The sequence below is a fragment of the Charadrius vociferus genome, unplaced genomic scaffold (assembly GCF_000708025.1).
Source record: "Charadrius vociferus isolate BGI_N301 unplaced genomic scaffold, ASM70802v2 scaffold90, whole genome shotgun sequence".
NCBI lineage: Eukaryota > Metazoa > Chordata > Aves > Charadriiformes > Charadriidae > Charadrius > Charadrius vociferus.
Window position 1 is genome coordinate 2542874 of NW_009647222.1, and position 18750 is coordinate 2561623.

At 42.4% G+C, this 18750-nt stretch overlaps 1 protein-coding gene across 1 annotated transcript in view; it reads left to right on the forward strand.

Moving 5' to 3' along the window:
- The window catches only part of CALD1 (caldesmon 1), a 198034-nt gene that overhangs the window by 100285 nt on the left and 78999 nt on the right, over positions 1 to 18750 (forward strand). The window contains exon 3 of the mRNA XM_009879644.1: positions 1181 to 1292. Coding sequence (XP_009877946.1) covers positions 1222 to 1292 — 71 coding nt within the window. The 5' untranslated portion in view covers positions 1181 to 1221. The remainder of the gene's footprint in view (positions 1 to 1180; positions 1293 to 18750) is intronic.

Consider the following 18750-nt stretch of genomic DNA (forward strand, 5'->3'; position numbering starts at 1 on the left):
TGCGTCTGAGTGCTGACTTTCCCCGCAGCATAAATGGCTGGTCTTGTACTAACGGGCTGGAATTTTTTTTTTTTTTTTTTTAAAAAAAAATGGGCTGGGGGGGGGTGGTGGAAATCCTCCGAGTGCAGCGCCCAGGCTTGGATTGCAGAGGAAGCTGAGGCCTCCAGCCCTGCACAGGAAGCAATCTTAGAGCAGGCCTTAAATGCCAGATTCCAGGCAGAGTTTAACTAACCACTGACAGCTCTGTAAACAAAGCAGGGACAAAAAGAGAACAGCTTTCCCTTTTCTGGTAGTCATTTTTGGTTTGGGGGCTGCAGGGGAATTCTGTAATACTCAGCTTGATGGGATATAAACCAAGGCTGGAAAGGCTTTGTATATGAAGAACTGTAAAGGGGAAAATATTTCATGGACTAAATCATAAAGAAGAAGGTAGGGCATGGGGAAAACGCGTGGATTAAACTACAAAAAAAAATATTGCTACTTTTGGTTCTTTGAGCAGGATTTAGAAGTAGTTTGGCTGCTCCTGGGTGGTATTTAAAAGCTGCAGCTTATTTTCCTTCTTTTCTCTTCTCCTTCTCTCTTCTTTTCTCTTTTTTCCCCTCTTCTTTTTGCTTTTCCTTTTCTTCTTTTTTTTTCCCCTCTTTTCCTTTTCTCTTATTTTTCTTTCTTTTCTCATTTTATCTTCTTTTCTGCCTCTTTTCTCTTCTTTTGAAGGGGAGGGGGCTGGGAATGGACAGATGAGGACTAACTTGTGCAAAACTTTTAATTATCTGTGCAACTAAAGAAAATAAGGAATGTCTTGGGCTGCATTTTTACTGCTTCCAGTAAAAATTGGAAGCTTAAATTTCAAATCCTACTGAATTGTTGCTTTTGTTTGCAGAAAAGACCTGTGACGTTACAAATAGCTAGTTTGCGGCTAGCAGATGTATACAGTCCTTACTTAAAGCATGTTGATTTAATTTTAACTAGGAAACTAAACGCAGGCATGGGCTATGTTTATCCTACAAGGCATTTCATTAATCTTGTTTATCTCAACAATACTGAGGAAGTTAAATTTTTTGATGGAAAAGGAAAATAGTTACAGCGAAGTTAAGAAAGCAAAACAAAACTAAATGGACTCAGTTGGTTAAACGGATCTATTGTGTTTTCTCTCTCCTCTAACTGGTCATCTCCCTTTTAGATTTGGATCTTTCCAGAGCTCTGAACGCTTGAACACCCACTATGGATGACTTTGAACGCCGCAGGGAACTCAGGAGGCAAAAGCGCGAAGAAATGCGCCTTGAAGCAGAGAGGTGAGGTATTACGTATGGAAAATGGTGCCGGTGGCTTGTCTTTGACTAGCAGTGGCTTTGACGATTTCTGTCTTAAATTCCAAAGTATGCTCTAGCTAACCAAAGAGTCCTTGCTAACAATATGTGCCATAAAATAGCATTAGTTAATATTGTGGGAGAGGCTGGCAGTCAGGGGTGTCTAGTGCCCAATTCCCTTAGGCTGCTGTAAATGTCTTGGCTTCTAGTTATTTTGTTACACGGATAAATGTAAACAGTGAAGGTGGACTATGGCTGTGTGAATTTATTGATAGGAAAACTCATGCTCAGATGCCATGTGAGTGAGCGCTGTGCAGAAGGGATTGTGTTTGTCTTTTCAGACAGAGCTATAATTATTGTATCAACTGAAAGCTGACATACACTTGGTATATGTAGTGTAGCGTATCTGTGAATTGTCTGCCATACTGTGCAATTGCTGTTGTATTTGTACGGCCTGTCCTTTTTTACTCATTTATAGCCCCTTCATGTGGGCAACAAGGGCAGCATTTGCTATCAGTTGTTACATATTTACTTTGGTAAAAATGAGAACAGAACTGAATGTGGATATGATGATGGAAATTATGAAAGAAGCAACATGAAAATACTGGGAACGACATTTCATTAACCAGCCCCATTGTACACCTGTACAGTTCTGTTTGCTTTAATAGAATTTCCCATGATTTACACTGGAGTTAGCAGGGAGAAAATCAGGCTTAATTTATTTTTGTAATGTCTTCTCTGATACAAAGATGTAATTTAGTTTATTAACACTGCAGTGATTTAAAAAAATGAAAGTTAGGTTTAAGCACATTTTGTTCTCATTTTTGTATTTAACTTTGAATATGGACTTCGTTTCTGTTTCTGGTCTTTCCCATGCGCTGGCAAAACCATGGTCTTTCAGATTCTGAATGCTGTGGGAGAAAATACATTTTCAGAGCAGTTTTAAATGAAAGTCAGCAGAATGCAATAACAAATCTATTTTGTATGTCTGCTTTGAGCTTTTTTAATAAGGTCTTGCTGCATAAGCAGGGCTCTCTGATGGACATTGATGATAACTGGGGGGGAAATCCCTGGTAGATGAGATGCAATAGCCACCTTTCTTTCCAAAGGAAGTATTGCCATGCAGAACTGGGTACATGAGCTCTTGTTGGGTTATAAGCTGAACCCGTGAGCTCTGGAAAGCAGCAGCGTTGCCTGCAGATAAATAAACTCACATGAAGTGTGGTGGCCAAAGGGAAATGAGGCGGCAGGAAAATGCAGGTGGGTAACCTACCCCAAAAGGCAGAGGAGCAAACGTGCCATGGCATTGAGCTGCCTTGTCATCCTAGAGGGTTCCCCCAAAGCCTGGGGTGATATATTTTTGTTGGGCAGCACGGGAGAGATTGCAGGGCCTGTGCCAGTGAACGGTATAGAAGGTAGTATTTATATACTTCTAGTGCAATTCTGCTTTAAGAAAATCTTTTTATGGAAAGGCTGAGGCTTTAGGTTTTGTTAATAATAGAGGCCCTGGGCAGCCTGTGGAGGCTGCTGGGGGGTGTAGTCCGGGAGGTGTTTTCTGCTACGGAAAAATGTCACTTGAACTTCCCTATGAAGGCATCCAAGCTCTTATGTGAGTGTGCAGAGGCCATGGGGTGGCCTGGGCATCAGCAATGTGGCATGGCCAGCTTTTAAATGCAGTGATGGCCGCAGGCGGCTGAGGATGAGGCACTCTGCCCTCGTCACCATGGAAGCTGAAATCCAGGATTTCAGGTGTATCTGTAAGTCACTGTGCGGGCTGTGTTCTTTGGCCTGACTCCGGTCCCGCATGGGGAAACCGGAGCGCTGGGGAGGCAGAAGCTGCAGGCAGCAGCTGATCCATGTCCCTCGATGGAGCGGTCCCCAGGGAGCCCTGGAGACCAATGGACATACCTGCCCCTGTCCCTGTGACAGGGGGAGGCCAAGAGGGTGGGCCAGAGAGTGATGGCCACCGACATGGGAAACAGCCTCTCTCCCCACCCACACCTGCTTTTGGGAAGTGTTTTTGCCATGCTTGAGGTGTCTTTGCTGGGATTTTATGTGGTAACCTTTGTGGATGAGGCGAGCTTGGTGGCAGCCTGGTGGGAGGAGAAGGGCTTGGGCCTGTGTCCCTGATTTCTGCCAAATCGCTGCAGAAGCGGTCTGTGCCCTTTCCCACACATTTGAAGGCTTTTAGCAATAAATTGCTGTACGCTAAATCTTGCTGTACTCCCTCCACTGCTGCCAGCTTCAAGCATTCAAGTACCATGAGTCAGACCCCTTAAAAGTCACAAGACTGCTTTAAAAATCTTGAGATCTTAAAAATAATTTAGTCCGACCTTTTTATTTTTGGTTTGCCTTAACAATAACAGATCCTGATTCTCAAGTTCAGATGTGACCCTGGGAGCTGGGACGTCCCAAAACGTGCCCCAGCAGGGGCAACACCAGGGAGGAGCTGAATGTCTGCCCCTGTTGCATTGTATTGCTCACGTCGAGCTGAGGACAGCAGCATTTGTGCAGTTATTAACAAACAAATATGTCCCACTGGATTCTTTTTGGTGAATTCCTATTTTTAGGAGTTTGGGGATCATCTTCACCTTTAAAAATATGACTACAACGTGTTTGTGTATGTTTTACGCCACAGCAATCTGCTTGCCAGACCTCCCTCTGTCTGAACACTTGCAGGTGTTTTATCAAGTGAATTGTGCGGTCCTAAAGAGCAGCATGGAGACTGAAAATGATCCATCAGCTCTGAGCACTGGTACCTGCTGCTTAGGCACAGGGCATTTACCTACACCCTTCCATCAGGGGGCTGTAGCCTTGCTATGGGGAAACCACCGCTGGTTATATGCATTTCCACTGGGATACCAACAGATGAATGATTATGTGTAGGCTGTAACATGTTTGCTAGGTCTCCCAGACACTGTTTAGGCTTCTTTGAGTTGAACAGTAAACCTAGAAGCACAAACGGCCATATCAAACAGCAGTATTTGTAACTCAGCCAGCTGCAGTGACGCATTTTGCCATTTCCTGGGACAAAGACCCACGGAAAGCCTGTCTTCCCAGCCTGACGCCCATGTCCAAATAGATCAAGGGGTGAAGATGCCTTGTATCAGCATGGACTCACGCACCACTTGCCCAAGAGGGAGTGACTTGACATTATTGTGTCTTCCCTAGAGGCCAGAGGCCATGTGAGAAGTGATGAGGATACATGTGCTGTCAGCTTCCCAATTGTCTGTCACGCTGGAGCCACTGATGTCCAGCCACTTACGTCTGACGTTTGGAGATGCTTAGTGCAAGTTTGATCCTTGAGGGCTGATGTCAGGCTTTGTGTTTTCAGTTTTTGTTCTTGTTTTTTGGGTTTGTGGGGTTTCCCCCCGTCCCATTAGAAAACTGCTGGAAATGATGCTTTGTTGTGCTGTGTAGCCCTAGCATTCTGGGTTGATATGTTTAAGACTGATGCTGAGGAGTTTGCTGGCTTTGTCTTTTAAAGACCAACAGTACAGTTCACACTTGGCATGTGCTTTGGCTAGTAGTTTGTGCTGTGGCAACTCAGATTTAGATTGCCACCAACGCAGAAAGCTAGTGGGTTTTTTTGGCATTTTAAGGTTGTACCATTTCAAGGTATGTCACATCCTGGATTCCCCACACAGGGTTGCTGCACCCACCCAGAAATTTTGTCCAGCCAGAATTTTTTTACTTTTTGTATTTGTTTGGGTTCCCTGGAGGCCTATCAGCATGTTTGGAGTAGCAATGCAGACCTGTCTAGGGGGCATGTGGCCAACAGCAGGCATATGGAGCTTTGTCCAGCTTTCTCCCAGGCTGTCAGATTTATTGCATGCTCTCAGGCTGGCAGGGACCCAGCAGCTATTGTACCTCACAGGGGAACAAGGCTTTCCAGGCATAGGCTGGGAAACTCAGGACAAAGTATGGCAGCATTAATTGTGCCCGTCTACTAGCATTTTGCACATGTGTTTTACTGATCAGGTGCAAGGTCAGGGAAAAAGGGACCCTACCAGTCATTTGGGTGATGGGATGTGTTATGTCTCTAACTGCTCTGTGGCAAAGCCAAGGCTTTATCCTGTTCCTCAGAGGCGAGGGAGTCCTGCGCCTGGGACAGTGGTTGTATGAAGCCCTGAGGTCCCAGTCCAGAGCTGGCTGAAGTCAGTGGGAAGCTTTCCACCAATTTCAATTGGCTTTGGATTAAGCCCTACCTGAGTTATTCCAGCCAGATGATTTATAAGACAGCCTTAAAGGAGCTGGACGAATGCTTTGCCTTCCCAGCCACAGGGTACATACCGTGCTGGAGTATTGGGGCCATCACAGAAATGGATTGCACTTAACTGACAGGAAAAATCCCATATGTAATTGAAGCACAGGGGATTGACTTCTTTCAACAAGGGAAAAATCAAATGCTGCCTGCTGCTTTGTGCCTCTTCCTGGGCAGTAAAAGATGTTCTCTTGAGCAAAACCATCGGGTTTTGTCATTTTGATGTTGTAACTGACACTGGAAGAATTTAGCCTGGAGCTGGGTAGAGAGAGTGTGCATGTCTGGAGGGGTGGTGCTTTGTGAATATCTTGCCCATGCACTTTGGTCTGTCAGAGCCGCATGCAACTGCAGTGAAAAATTGACGTGAAATACTTCTTGAAGTGACAATAGACCTACTTCCTTGATTCAGCATAATTGAGACCAAAAATTGGCCCCTTGAACTCTCTGAAGAATAGCTCTCAGGTTAATCTATTCAGCACTTAAGTCACAATTTTATGACTGGCTGGCTTGTCATTGCTCCAGCAATGTATTTTCGCCTCTCCCCGGTACTGGGGCTCTTTTAAAAATTATACTAGGAAGCTGATTTACTTTATTGCCAAACCATCCCTACTGCAGACTTCAGGAAGGTCTTGGGGTCATTGTCAGGCTGGTGTCCACTTAGCTGAAGCTTAACTTTGAATCTGAACCACAGCTTTGCCCTGCACAATGCCCTTCTCTAAGGGATTGCAGGTCATTTCACAGGGAAGGAGAGGTATTGGTCATCCTGTTGGGAAAATACAGCAGAGAAGTGGCTATCTATCATCGAGTCACTAAAAAGACGCTCTAAGATTACCATATTACTTTGTGTGCTGTGTAGGATCTCCTGACAGGGGCCACAACTGTCCTGACTAAAGGGATCATCTCCTTACAGACCAATAGGATATTACTAAACATACCCTAAAAGGGTAAGTGGGTAGGACATACAGAAAAACGCTGCCATTAAGCTTTATGGTTCCTGATAGCATTAATTACTAAAGATAGTAGGTAAAGATGCTTTTTTTAAAAAAAGCATCCAACAGTTCAATCACAAACTCTCTCCAGCCTCTCATTTAAATAGTTTCGTAAGGCAGTGTGGTTTGTGTTCATGGATGTAGGTTGGGGAATGCTCATAGAAATAACCTGGCTTGCAGGTCAGGGATGGTGGCAGCCTGCAGCAGGCTGAGTCTTCTCAGGGGGTAACTTGCTTAATGCAACTTCAGTTGAAAGGAGGACACATAGTTAGTCCCAAAACTTATCTTGGCACAAATGAAAGAGAAGTCAAGTGAATTTCAGGCCATGCCTGTGAAGGTAAGTACAGAACCAGCAAGCCATTTAACATGCCATTTACTGTGCTAGTGCTCCTGTTGGGGCTGGTGTAGCTCAGATAAACATACAAAGCATTGATTCTCCGAGTTAAGAAGGTAAAACCAGAGTGATCAGACAGGGTATGTCTTTGCAGGACTTAATGAGAAGCCTGTTGCTTATCTTCTGGATGGGTAAGACAGGACGCATTTGTTAGCACGTTGTCTTTTTATTTCTGGAGAGCAAGGAAAGGTCATCCTTGTCAGCCACAGAAAGTGGACAGTTTCCACTCTCCTGTCCAGGACAGTGAGGATAAGTGAGTGTTCATGTTAGGTCAACATTGAATGACCACAAATAGCTTTTGAAACTGCTTCTCATTCCTACACTGGGGTTATCTCTGGTATAGAGTGTACGTTAGTGACATATGTTAAACAGTGTTGAGAGTTTAGGAATGAACAATGATGGTTCCTTTTCAATTATCCCCTACTTCTTGAAACACTAAGACTTGACCATGTCTTGTTCCCAAATGTCCGGTTACGTTTTTACTAAGAGTTTTCAGAGACCATGCTTCATTTCAGGCTTGTGTAGCGTAATGAAGAATATGACCTTAATACAAGTTTTCAAGGAGTGCATGTTTAAACATGAGAAGTTGGCTGCATATGCCTAATATGTTGTTTCCCAGTGTTCATGATTTATATCAGAACAGTACGTCCAAAAATGTTTAACCTCTGTCCTCTTGAGGCCTGTGCCTTTGTCTGGTCCAAGCCTCTTTTACTACTAAACCAAGAGCTACAGTGGTATTCTCTCTCCATGAACTTCATATATCCTGAAGTTCTAAATACTTTGAGGGTTTCTGCTTGTCTTTCTGTAAAATATTCACCTTCTGGTAGAGCTGAGACATGACATCTTCTGCCCAGGAGTTAAATATTAAGACAATGAATAAATAAGATTAGAAGTGTGTGAGCGTTGAGAACAAATTGGCGCAAAGTGCTCCAGCTGTTAACCTGTCTTCACAGCTACCTTGAATTCCAGGACTGACAGGACATACTTGGATTGTTGAGGTGAGTTTGGCCCTTCACATTGCATTGATCACCGTTCTTGCAGTTCTTGGAGCTCATTCTTAACCCAGAGAGAAAAGCATGACCCAGTGGCTCCTTACAACATGTCCTACTGCTGTCACTCCCAATTGAGGGTGGATAGTAGACAAATCTTTCCTATTGTCACATTTCAGATGCCCTGGAGGAAATAATCAAACATATGCAAAGCTGAGTAGAACCCTACCACTTCATTTTACAGCCACTGTGTGTTTTGCAGGTCATATTTTCTTTAAAGTTCTTATGGAGAAGTGTTTTATAAAAGCAGATTTGTTCTTCCAAATAGCTAGACATAGAGAATATACCCTTTACTGAGCTAACCCCACTGCAATTCCGAAGCAGACAGCAAAATCAGCTCCTTAGTATTTCAGATATTAATCCCACATGTATGTTAATCTCATTCTGTAATCTCTCTACTGCATCTACTATACTAGCCAACCTTTTAGGAGGAGAGCCCAAATCCAGCACCCGGACAGCTGGCAAAATGCTGTCTTTCACCTCTTTCAACAGAGTGGCAGGTTTGCTTTGGAAGCACCAAGGAGTTTGGGAAATTCTTGGGTGAAAAGCGCCCCCTCAAAGCCTAGAACCAGGTAACCCACCTACCACCAAAGGGAAATCTGCCCTTCTGTTTCCTACTGTATTTTTATTAGCTTTAATTAGGCTGAAGTCCTCGATGATCTGGATCTTATTTAAATGCCTAATAAATATCAGCATTGAGGCACAGCTTTTGGTGCTTGTTATTGACAATTTTAGCATGCATATTTAAAAGAGCACCACATAAGGAATAATGCAACATGGTATTTTGTCAAGATTTTCAGAATTAGACTGAAGCATAGGCACTGTACAAAGAAAATTGTAAGGCTGAAGGAATGTACCTGGTATAGTACAAATAACTGTCAATGGCTGTCCTGTTGCGTTTGTGTTGAAAAATAACATCTCTTTAACGTCTTAAGTGCAAATTGGCAGTATGCAGTCAATTACGTTAAGGTAGCTTGCAGCTCCGTGCATCTGTCATTGTACCTTCAAATGGTGTAAATCATATTTGCCATCAGAATTTTCTCAACAAAAGATTCAGAAACTTGAAATGCAAAAAGCTGCATTAACTGAACATTGGCCTGAGGTTTGTGAAGGCACAGAGCCTTCAAACTTCCTGTACCGGCCACAGCAGAGCAGTATGGTGCCCTTGGAGGCACACACAGCACCTCAGTTTCCCCAGCAGTATTTTCTGTCCCTTGGCATCAGCTGTTCACGTAGGTTACCTTCAGTTAACTCAGTGTGGCAGAGACCAAAGACACTGCCCTGAAACAACACAGAATAAAGGAGGTTCAGTTCTTGGTCCTTTGGTCTAACTTTGTCAGACTCTTTTAGGCAGGGCAATCCCCCGTCTTCATTGATCTGGATAATAGCCAGTGTCAGTTATCAGAAAAACCTGCATGAACCATTGCTAATTCTTACTAGATTCCCAACTCAGTCTCTCTTCAGAAACTTAAACAGTTGACCTGTATTTCCTTCTGGACAGTAAGTATATGACTGAGCTCTCAGCTGATTACTCACTTCCCAGATGCCTGATATCCACAACTAGCACAAGATGCAGAGTTCCTTTAGTTCATTGTATAAAGCCTTCTGAAGGCCATAGGATGGTGCATACTTCATCATACAAATGTATATGCTTACAAATGAGTTGGCTAAAAATTCTACATTCACCGTTCTTTTCTTGATTAAAAAAAGGCCTTATCAATAGTAATGCTCTGCAACAAATTTCATTTTGTTTAAAGAAAGGCCAAAAGAATACTGCGTTGTTCCCATAACAAAAGAAGCTGATGGTTCAATATCCCTGTGTCTTTAAAAATGTTCACAAAAATATTTTCAGGCAAATATATTGTGCATTGACATATTCACCTGCAATAACAGATTTATAGCCTGCATGTGCTTGTTGCAAGTGGCTGACGGCATATATCCTGGTGGTCCAGCCTGCCCGCTGACTGAGATGGGCCATATGATGTTTTGATGCTTTTTCAGGTGGAGGGTCATCAAGTGCTGCACAGACAGCTGGTTGCTTCTGACAGCCCTTGTCATGCAGGTTGATTGCTAGTGCAGCCCTCCTTGCTCCTGCTAAGAGGGAAGGTGGCAGCAAAGCGAGCAGGGCTGCCCTGCGCTGCCTCCCTGCCACAGCCACCCACACCCTTGGCCCCAGAGGCTGGGCAGATACTTATGGGCAGTGCATCTTGGGCTGGGGGTCCTGAGACGTGTGACCTGCCCTGCGCACATGGTGACACAACATTGCATCTGGAGGAGGTGTTGAGTAGAGGTTGCTGCAGAAGGAGGACATTGGTGGTGGTGGTGTTCAATTTCCTCTTTTCTCTAAACAGAGTAACAGAAAAGCAGCCCTAAAATCACAGATTTCCAGACTTGGAAATTATCTCTTAGCTGTTACATTGCAATGCCTTCTTTTCAGTGAATAAGAACATTGTTGAACTTGTTGCTTAATTGTGTCGCTTATTCTTCAGAGCATTCTGGGCTCAGAATGGTAGAAGTTATTAGGCATGATAGAAGCTGCGATTATTACCCAACTGTGAGACTCTTCAGGAGTGACACAAATATGAGTTTAGCCCGTGGGTTTCTAGGAGCATCTGCTTCTCAGTGTGAGTTTGCATTTTATTAACATCTTTATGATCTAATATCTGAAATTAAACCAGATAATCAGAAGATTATCTTTCCCTTTAAAAAGCTGAAGCCAATTTGTTTGCAGGGATAATAGATTAAATGAAGTAAAATGCTAACAAGTTTTGCACACAAATAAGCATAGTACATAAACACTATCAAATTGCTGGCAGCCTGGGCAAAGTTACCCTTTCACAGCTCAGTTCAACAAACTATAGAGGAAAAATGTGATTTGCAAATTAAACTCCAAACGGATTTCAACTTGCAGAAGCATCTCATTTGGTCAATTAGATCCTGCATTTTTGGCTTTGTGCCTTTAAACAAAGCTTTAATTACTGAAGATAAATGTTTATAAGCAGCTTGCTTTCTCTTATCATAACCTACTTACCAGCTTGCGCTAAACAAAGAAAATCCCCCTTGCCAGCAGATTGTCCCTGTGTGATCAAGGTCTTTCATAGAACGGAGACATCAGGTGGCTGTGCTTCTTGGGCCACTTAATTCATCAGTGCAGAGTTCAAGAAATATTCCTGCCCAGAAATATGGTCACTGAGCAACTACTTCTTAGAAAAGAAGTTTGGTGACTGCCCGGTCCCCATGGATGATGCCATGCAGTGTGACCAGAGGGTTGGGTCAACAGAAGTGCTACAGCGACAGATTAGAAGGAGCAGTGGTTGTGTCAACCTTGCAGCTGAGCCCTTCTCCTCCTGGGGAGCAGCAAGGGTGATGGGAAGTGGAAAAGTAAGCAGGATGCTTTTCTTTTCGTTTATTGGAAAGTATAAACCAGTGGGTAGTGTATTTGACAGTTAAAGGTTAGCCTCATGTTGGTTGACATTAAGAAAATGTAAATAGATGTTGTTTTTCTCCCCTTTATGTCAAAACCTGTGGGTTGGACTAAATAAACTTGCTTATTAATAGTCTTTACTGGATAGTCTGTTGAAAAAAGGCCAGCAAGTTTGTCGTGCTGCCATAACAAATCAAGGGAAGGCTGTAACTCAGCAGCTAGTTGTGACTGTCTTTTTGGGTATTTTTTTGTTTGGTTTTTGGTTTTTTTTTAATATTTATTAAGTTTTATTTTTCTTCTCTGGTATTTTCTGAAAACATGTCTTGGTTTCCTTTAAGGTAGCTTATGAGCCATTTTCAATGTGGACATTATTTAAGCTAACAACAAGGACTGCTCTAGCAAGAGATTATCTTCTAGGCAGACTTTGTTCTTTTGCTGAGACCATAAGAAAGGTGCTGAAAATTGGTACTCAAAAGCAGGGCTTCTTCAAAGGTTTTGGTAAGTTATTGCTTCCCTCTTCCACCAGCATGACACAACATCTTGTCTACTGCTATTTAAACTGTTTCACTTGAACAAGCGCTCCCTTCTTTGTGAGCCCTCTTTGTATGATTTAAACCTGAGGTATGTCACGGTAAATTTTTAAGTCAATCAAGTGCACACGGTCAAAAGTAACCAAATTAGCATGACTTGATTTACTGTTTGTCAGCTGAGAGTCTTGCAAGGGGGTGTGACTTATTGTTAAATAGTGTGGGAGGGTAAGACTGTGTAAGTTTGGACTTGGGAGGCTTACATAGATTTAATGCACTTGGTTTCAAGCCAGGTGTGGGGTAAACTGCTGTGTACAGACAAGGTCGTTGTGACTGTGGTAAGGTGCGTTGGTGCTGGACTCCCAGATTGAGGAATCTTTGTTGATCGTCACCTCCCATGCAAATCCTGCCTCTTCTTACAGCTGCTTGTTTCTGCTCTTAACGTGGCTCTGTGGAGAGTTGGGTGGCATAGGTGATGACAGACAGGGAAGTTCAGACACTCTCCTACCTCCAATCCCTTCGTGTTCCCATGTTGTATGAGGTCAGGTACAGATCAGGGGAAGACTGGTATTAGGTGGGTGAATCAGATGTTACCCACATCCACCTGCTGCTACTGACCACATGTCAACAAACGGAGAGCTCAGGGACTCGCTCTAAGCCACTGTGGAGTCAGCAAATGGCTACAGCTATTTCTGGTCCTGGCAGCTGGATTCCTCCGATAGCTTGAACTATTAGATGTAGCTGTTTCAAAGAAGTATCCTGCAAAGACGATCAGAGAGAGAGACTAGAAAGAAAAATCTGAGCAACATCACTTTTAAAGTGAGAGAAGCACTGCAGAAGTGACAGAATGTATACAATTACCTGTTCACAAGACATACAGCTTCTTACAACAAGAGAGGTTCCTATGTGTAATAGCTTAATTCTCAGAAATATGTCTTTTTGGGTTGGGGGCGAGGAGGATGCTTGTATCGAGCAAAATTCCAGCAAGCAGACAGTGCTTACAGGAGCAAGCTGGTTTAATTTATAAAATTGCCAGCCCTCTAGTGATAAGGATAAAATCAGATACTCTGTATCAATCTTGGGTATTTCTGAAAGGCATTGTTATAATACAGTGGTGGGAAAGATACAGGGGGGAAGTTGGCCCCGGAGCAGAATGCTTCCTTAATATAAAGAATAAAAATTTTTCCATTTGTATTTTTGAGCAGAGAAAAGGAACAAGGTGGTATAAATTGGTCTTAGTGAAATGGACCTCTTGATGAAAGAAAAACAAACCTCATAAATTTGTTTGTGGCCTTCACGTGAATTCAAAAACTTCTCAGCAAAACCCAGCAATCAAATTTTCACAAAAAAGCTTACAGTTGGGAGGTCAACAACCACAAAAGACTGTCTCCATTCCTCCCACTTGGTGCTTATCATCTTGTGAGAGGACCAGACCACAGTGGAGACTGCAGAGCAAAGCACTTCTGATGATCTGTATGCAGGTGATTTTTTGTCCTTATGCCCCCTCATGAGATGATTATATTATTGATATACCACGTCATGCCACCCCTTGAGATGGATGTTCTCAATGTCCAGTCTGTTTTCTCCCTTTTTCCCATGCAGAAAATGTTTATGACTGGATTGAAGGGAAAAAATCGTGTATTTCCACAGGAACAGCACGACTGTAGTTTCTTTAGAATAGGTTTCTTTTACTAGCCTGCAACTGCTAAGCTGAACAGTCCTCACAGATTTTTCAAGTTCATCTTCAGCCTATACGAAATGACGAGCTTTTTTGGGTGCTGTTGCTCAGAACATTCCCAGGATTCTCCAGCGGCTACTACTTCAGTGTCTTAATAAGGCAGCACCATAGCTGGGAAAGACAGGGAGATGGCTTTTCTAAACACTGGCTACACATGGATTCCTTTTATGGTCCAGCTTGCACAGTGGGGTATTCCTCTGAAGGTCAGTGACACGGATAACAAAGTGCTTCCCACTGCAGCTTACTTTTTGAGCACAGGCATCATGTGTCTGGTGCCACATGTTCAGCCTGCTCTGAGGAGGAGGAGAAAGAAATAGTTGGGTAGAGAAATGGAGAAAGGGGAAAAAAGCAGAGCACGAAGTGCTGTGAATTTTGTATTGATGCTATTGCTGTGCTCACTGTGGCTGCAGGATGTAGTTGTGAATACCATATAGAGAATATATGTGCATGTGCTGTGCTTGTATTTCATAAAAAATGCCCCTAAGAAACTCCTCAGTAAGGTTTCAGGGTTCAGGTCATCCCACAGCAATACCAAGGGCAAATTTTCATGTCATGCCCATGAATTTGGCTTTTCATTCTCCCAACAAAATGGGATAGAGTGCTAATGACCTTTTCAAACCAGTGAGTTATGATGGCTGGAGGGGTTGTCTGTGCTGGAATGCCACAAGATGAATTTGTTAAAGGAAAAGGTTTAATTCTGACACCCCACCCCCTAACTCCACTTCCCCCTTTCTCTCTTGTACAAGCTAGCGAGTCGTTTTTCTCATTAGCGTGTAATCTTCTTATACTGGAGGGTTGCATTATTTCCTTCAGGGCTATTGTCTTATTTCTCACCAAAATTCTTCATGGAATGGATGAGTCATTTCAGTATTCTAAAAAGCAGGAATATATTTGTCATTAATTTAATATGAGAACCCCCCACTACTAAGTAATGAAAATTTCATCATGTTTTGTCAGGCCTTGAATATATGTACAGGATATACATAAATTGAATGAAGAAAATATATCTTCAAGGCAAACCAGAAATGTTTAATGGGTCTGTAATCTCATTTTTGATTTACTGATTATTGTCAGATGGACTAATATTGTACCTAATAAAGCATGAAGACAATGAAAGACTTTAACTGTGTCACCAGCTCTGACACTGAGAAAAGAGAAGCGCTTGAAGGTGTTGTTTTGGTGACTCACATCTTAAAAGTCTAACTTTCTTCATCTGTTTCCCTATTGCTTCGCTGGCTCCATCCTGATTTCACCTATGATGCTCACATCATACTTTCAATGAGATCCTGATGTACTGACTTTGATATCATTATAGGTCTTGCATGCTTGTGGTTATGCAGGCTTTGGAGGGAGTGTGACTTCTCAGCCTGTTGGCTGCATGGTTTTGCTGGATATGATATCTTGCTTTATGGAGATAAATGCGTAAGTACACAGAAGTGGAGCAAAGATCACAAAGCGTGCAGTTTGGTTGATGATAGCATTTAAACTCTTGTCAATGCTTACTGATAACAGAAGAATTTTGAAATAGAAACTACTATTGATGAATATGTTTTAAAGCAGGATAGATCTAGGACAAAACAGCTAGCCCCCAGTTAAACTCAGAGGATGCATTTAACTGGCTGCGTCATAGCTTCATAGCTGTTCCATGTTATGTTGCGTTCAGTGTTTTAAGGCTTGCTTTCAGTCATTTCAGTCTGAATCCTGTTTTCAAGGGTTGTGCACGTTTAGCAATTACTCTAGATTTAAGGGACTGGTATAACTGAGAGCAGAAATCATCTGTCCTGTCCTCATTATACTGCTGGAAGAAAATATTGGTAAGATGTCTTGGTGACTAGGAATGACTTTTCCGTCACCAACCCGTCTTCCTTTATTTATTGGTTGCTCTTCCCTCAACTTGGGCTGTACCCTGTCATCAGTTTTTAAGCCAAATTCTTTATGGAAGTCAATAGGGAGTCCTGCGCAAAGGGAAATGACATAATGTTGCCCTTTAGTCCTACCTACAGAGAAGCAGACTTGGGAAACATGCACATTTTCCTAATTACCAAGCACTGAATTTATAGCATGTGTTCATTTTCTATCGACATCCGGCAGCTACCCAACATATTGTGAATTGGGCCATTTGTATTCAAGACAATTGTTTTTAATAAAAATATTCTGGATGTTGCCTTTATTTGGATTACATATGGTAAACGTTGAGGTCTTCACTGCTCTGAGGTAAAGAATGCGCCATTTTTATGGGCAACATTGAGTGTTCTTAACTAAAATGTCTCCTTGTCCCACTGGCGTGCATGATTTTGTAGGCTGCCACCTTTTACTCAAGCAGTAACTGCATTTTGCTAGAGATGTGTGTCTCTATAGTTTGTAAAGGTCTTTTAATATGAAAGCTGTTTCTGTAAATGTAAGCTATTATCTGAACTGTCAGCTCTTACAGTGAATGGGGTGCAGGTTCACGGCTCACTTCTATAGTGTCTTCGAGTTGTTCTTCTGCAGGGCAGGATAAACAGAGTTGCAGAAGGGGTTTAAAATGAAGACTTTTTAAATAGGATAATCTCTTGCTACGTAGAATTCAGACCTTTTAAACCTTAACTACTTAATTAGATGAAGTAAGGATGTAAGCGTAAGGGCATAAACATAAAGAAATTTGGCCAGAGGAGACTGCTTGAAAGGTACCCAAAAGTGATTGTTCCTGTTGGGAATAGTAATGCCATTTTAAAAATTTTTGCTCCTTCCTTTAGCACTGTAGTGTCTCTCTCAAAATACAAGCTGCTTTGTACATCCCCATAACCAGCGCATCTGAGATCTTGTTGGTTATTTACTAAATGTATATATCCCTGCATCATCCTTGTAACCTGGTAGTGCTGTTCCTTTAGCTTTGCTAATAGGGAATGAAGAGGGATTCAGTGTGACAGCTAAAAACCTATCATGGGATATATGAATCCTTTTTGCTTCCCTATTTGTTTATTAGATCTTCTCCAAGTTGCAGAGTTTGGAAATGATGTAGAAATCACCCAGGCTCACAGTTGTTAGCACCGTCGTTTTGGTACGGGCCATTTTTAGGAGGAGAAGCCACAAAAAGCAGCTTTCGCAATAGGCTCCAAGAATCCTCCTCCATAAGTTTTAAGGTCTTCAGATTGGAGGTTAGCACACCTCTGTTGATTACATTTAATAAGAACTCCATGTATATTTTATTGCATGGAAAACTGGATGTAGAGTCTTTGTTTATCTCTGCCACTCACTTACTGTTGACTCTTGGATGTTGATATGGAGATATTGCAGTGCGTGTGCTGATGATTTCCCCTGGCATCTGAGGATGATTAGGTTGACAGCCTGATAGTACTGGACTTGTTAGCTGTTGGGTGGCTGGCACTAAGATGGCATGAGCCTATTTGCATAGCCTATGGGATTTTTGCAGAGCAGCCCTGTTCTTAATTCAATAAACAGTTCCAGAAGCTGGAGAGGAGTAACAGCACCACCTTGTAGCCCGTTTCCACTGGATTTCGTGGGATTTCATCTGGTATAGCTTTTGTTTAAGGGTAGACTGAAGAGTCTTTCAAATGCCTGTGCAAGCTTTAGAGTCACATCTTGAATGGTCAGTGGATAGGGCACTTTAATGCGTTGCTTAGCGTCTGTGTGAGCGAAGGACGTGGAAGACATCTGGAGACTTGTTCTGGCCAAAACTAACAAACATGATGCTGATTTTTTGGGAAAGCAATCAGAAAATAGGGCAGGAGCAATACCAGACTCTTTGACTGAAGGTACTTTTCTGCCATTTGTGAACTGGATTCACCATCTGGGATATCAGCTATGGCCATATTAGATTATTATTTTTTCCCTGGTTTTGTCTGCCTCTTTTTTTTTTTTCTTTTTTCTTTTTCTTCCTTAAACCAGAACCATGTCCATGTTTCTTGTAAATGTGCCTTTGTCATCATGGGTTTAGGCTGTCATAACACATTTTACCTCAAGCTCCATCTTTAATCATTTAGTGGCAGACCTGGGAATAGAAGCCATGTCTCAGCCACAGGACCACATCATCTCTCTAAGGCAGAGAACAGCTGTGAGCTTTCTTACAGAGCAGCCTGCTCTGCAGTTTGCTTGCAAGCTGTATTTTGGGCATCTCATAAACTAGGGCAAATGCAACTTCACCTTTTAATAAAGAGCAGTATGAGTCTCAAAAGACACAGAACTGCCTGCAACGTTGTTTAGGCAGAGGAAGGGAATGTGGCAGCTGAGCCTGTATATTTAGTGAACATTGTGAACAGATATTAAATTAAGACTTTTAGGGGGAAAAAAAGAAGTTGCTTATGTAACTCAACTCCATTTGCTAGACTTCCTCCTCCCTAGTCCCATTCCCCATTATTTATCAATTAAATATGCTAGGATTAGTGAGCTGCTGACCACAGAATTGGGGAGGGGGTGGGATAATAGTTGTTATCCTGTTCCAAAAGCTGTAACACTGGATACCAGAAAGAATGAGAGTCAGATGTAGATGATGCTGTTGAGTTGCCATTGGTAGAACAGAATGTACTGTACTATCCAGCTATGGTTGTTGCTGCGTCTAAAACCCTATACTATGACTGAAATGTGGATGTCAGTCTGTAGCACTTGTGTGGTTTATAGGCTCCTCATTACGTTGCTAAACTTTGTGCAATAGATTAAACTACCATTAAAATTCCATGTCTTTAAACGGCGTATTTTGCTGTGCTAACGGAGGTTCCACGGAGAGTTGCATGTAAGTGAAGAGAGTTTTATCATTCAGGCAAAGGTTCCTGTTTGTTATTCCTTCTGTGAGCAAAATTCTCATTGATTTCATCTTTACAAAAAGTGGATGAAAACCTGTATTGGTAGAAGCTTTTGGCGATGGGGAGCTAGAAAGGAGTGCTGAAAACTGGGGAAGTTTATCCCAAACCCTTTTTTACAAATGAAAGGGGGAAGGAGGGAAAGTTCTACATTTCCTGCAAAGTGACAATGAGCAATTCTGGTTTTCTCCAGATGGAGAACATGCTCTGAAGTGGTAAATTGTTCCATTAAGAAATAAGGGTAAAGGCCTTGCATCCTAGT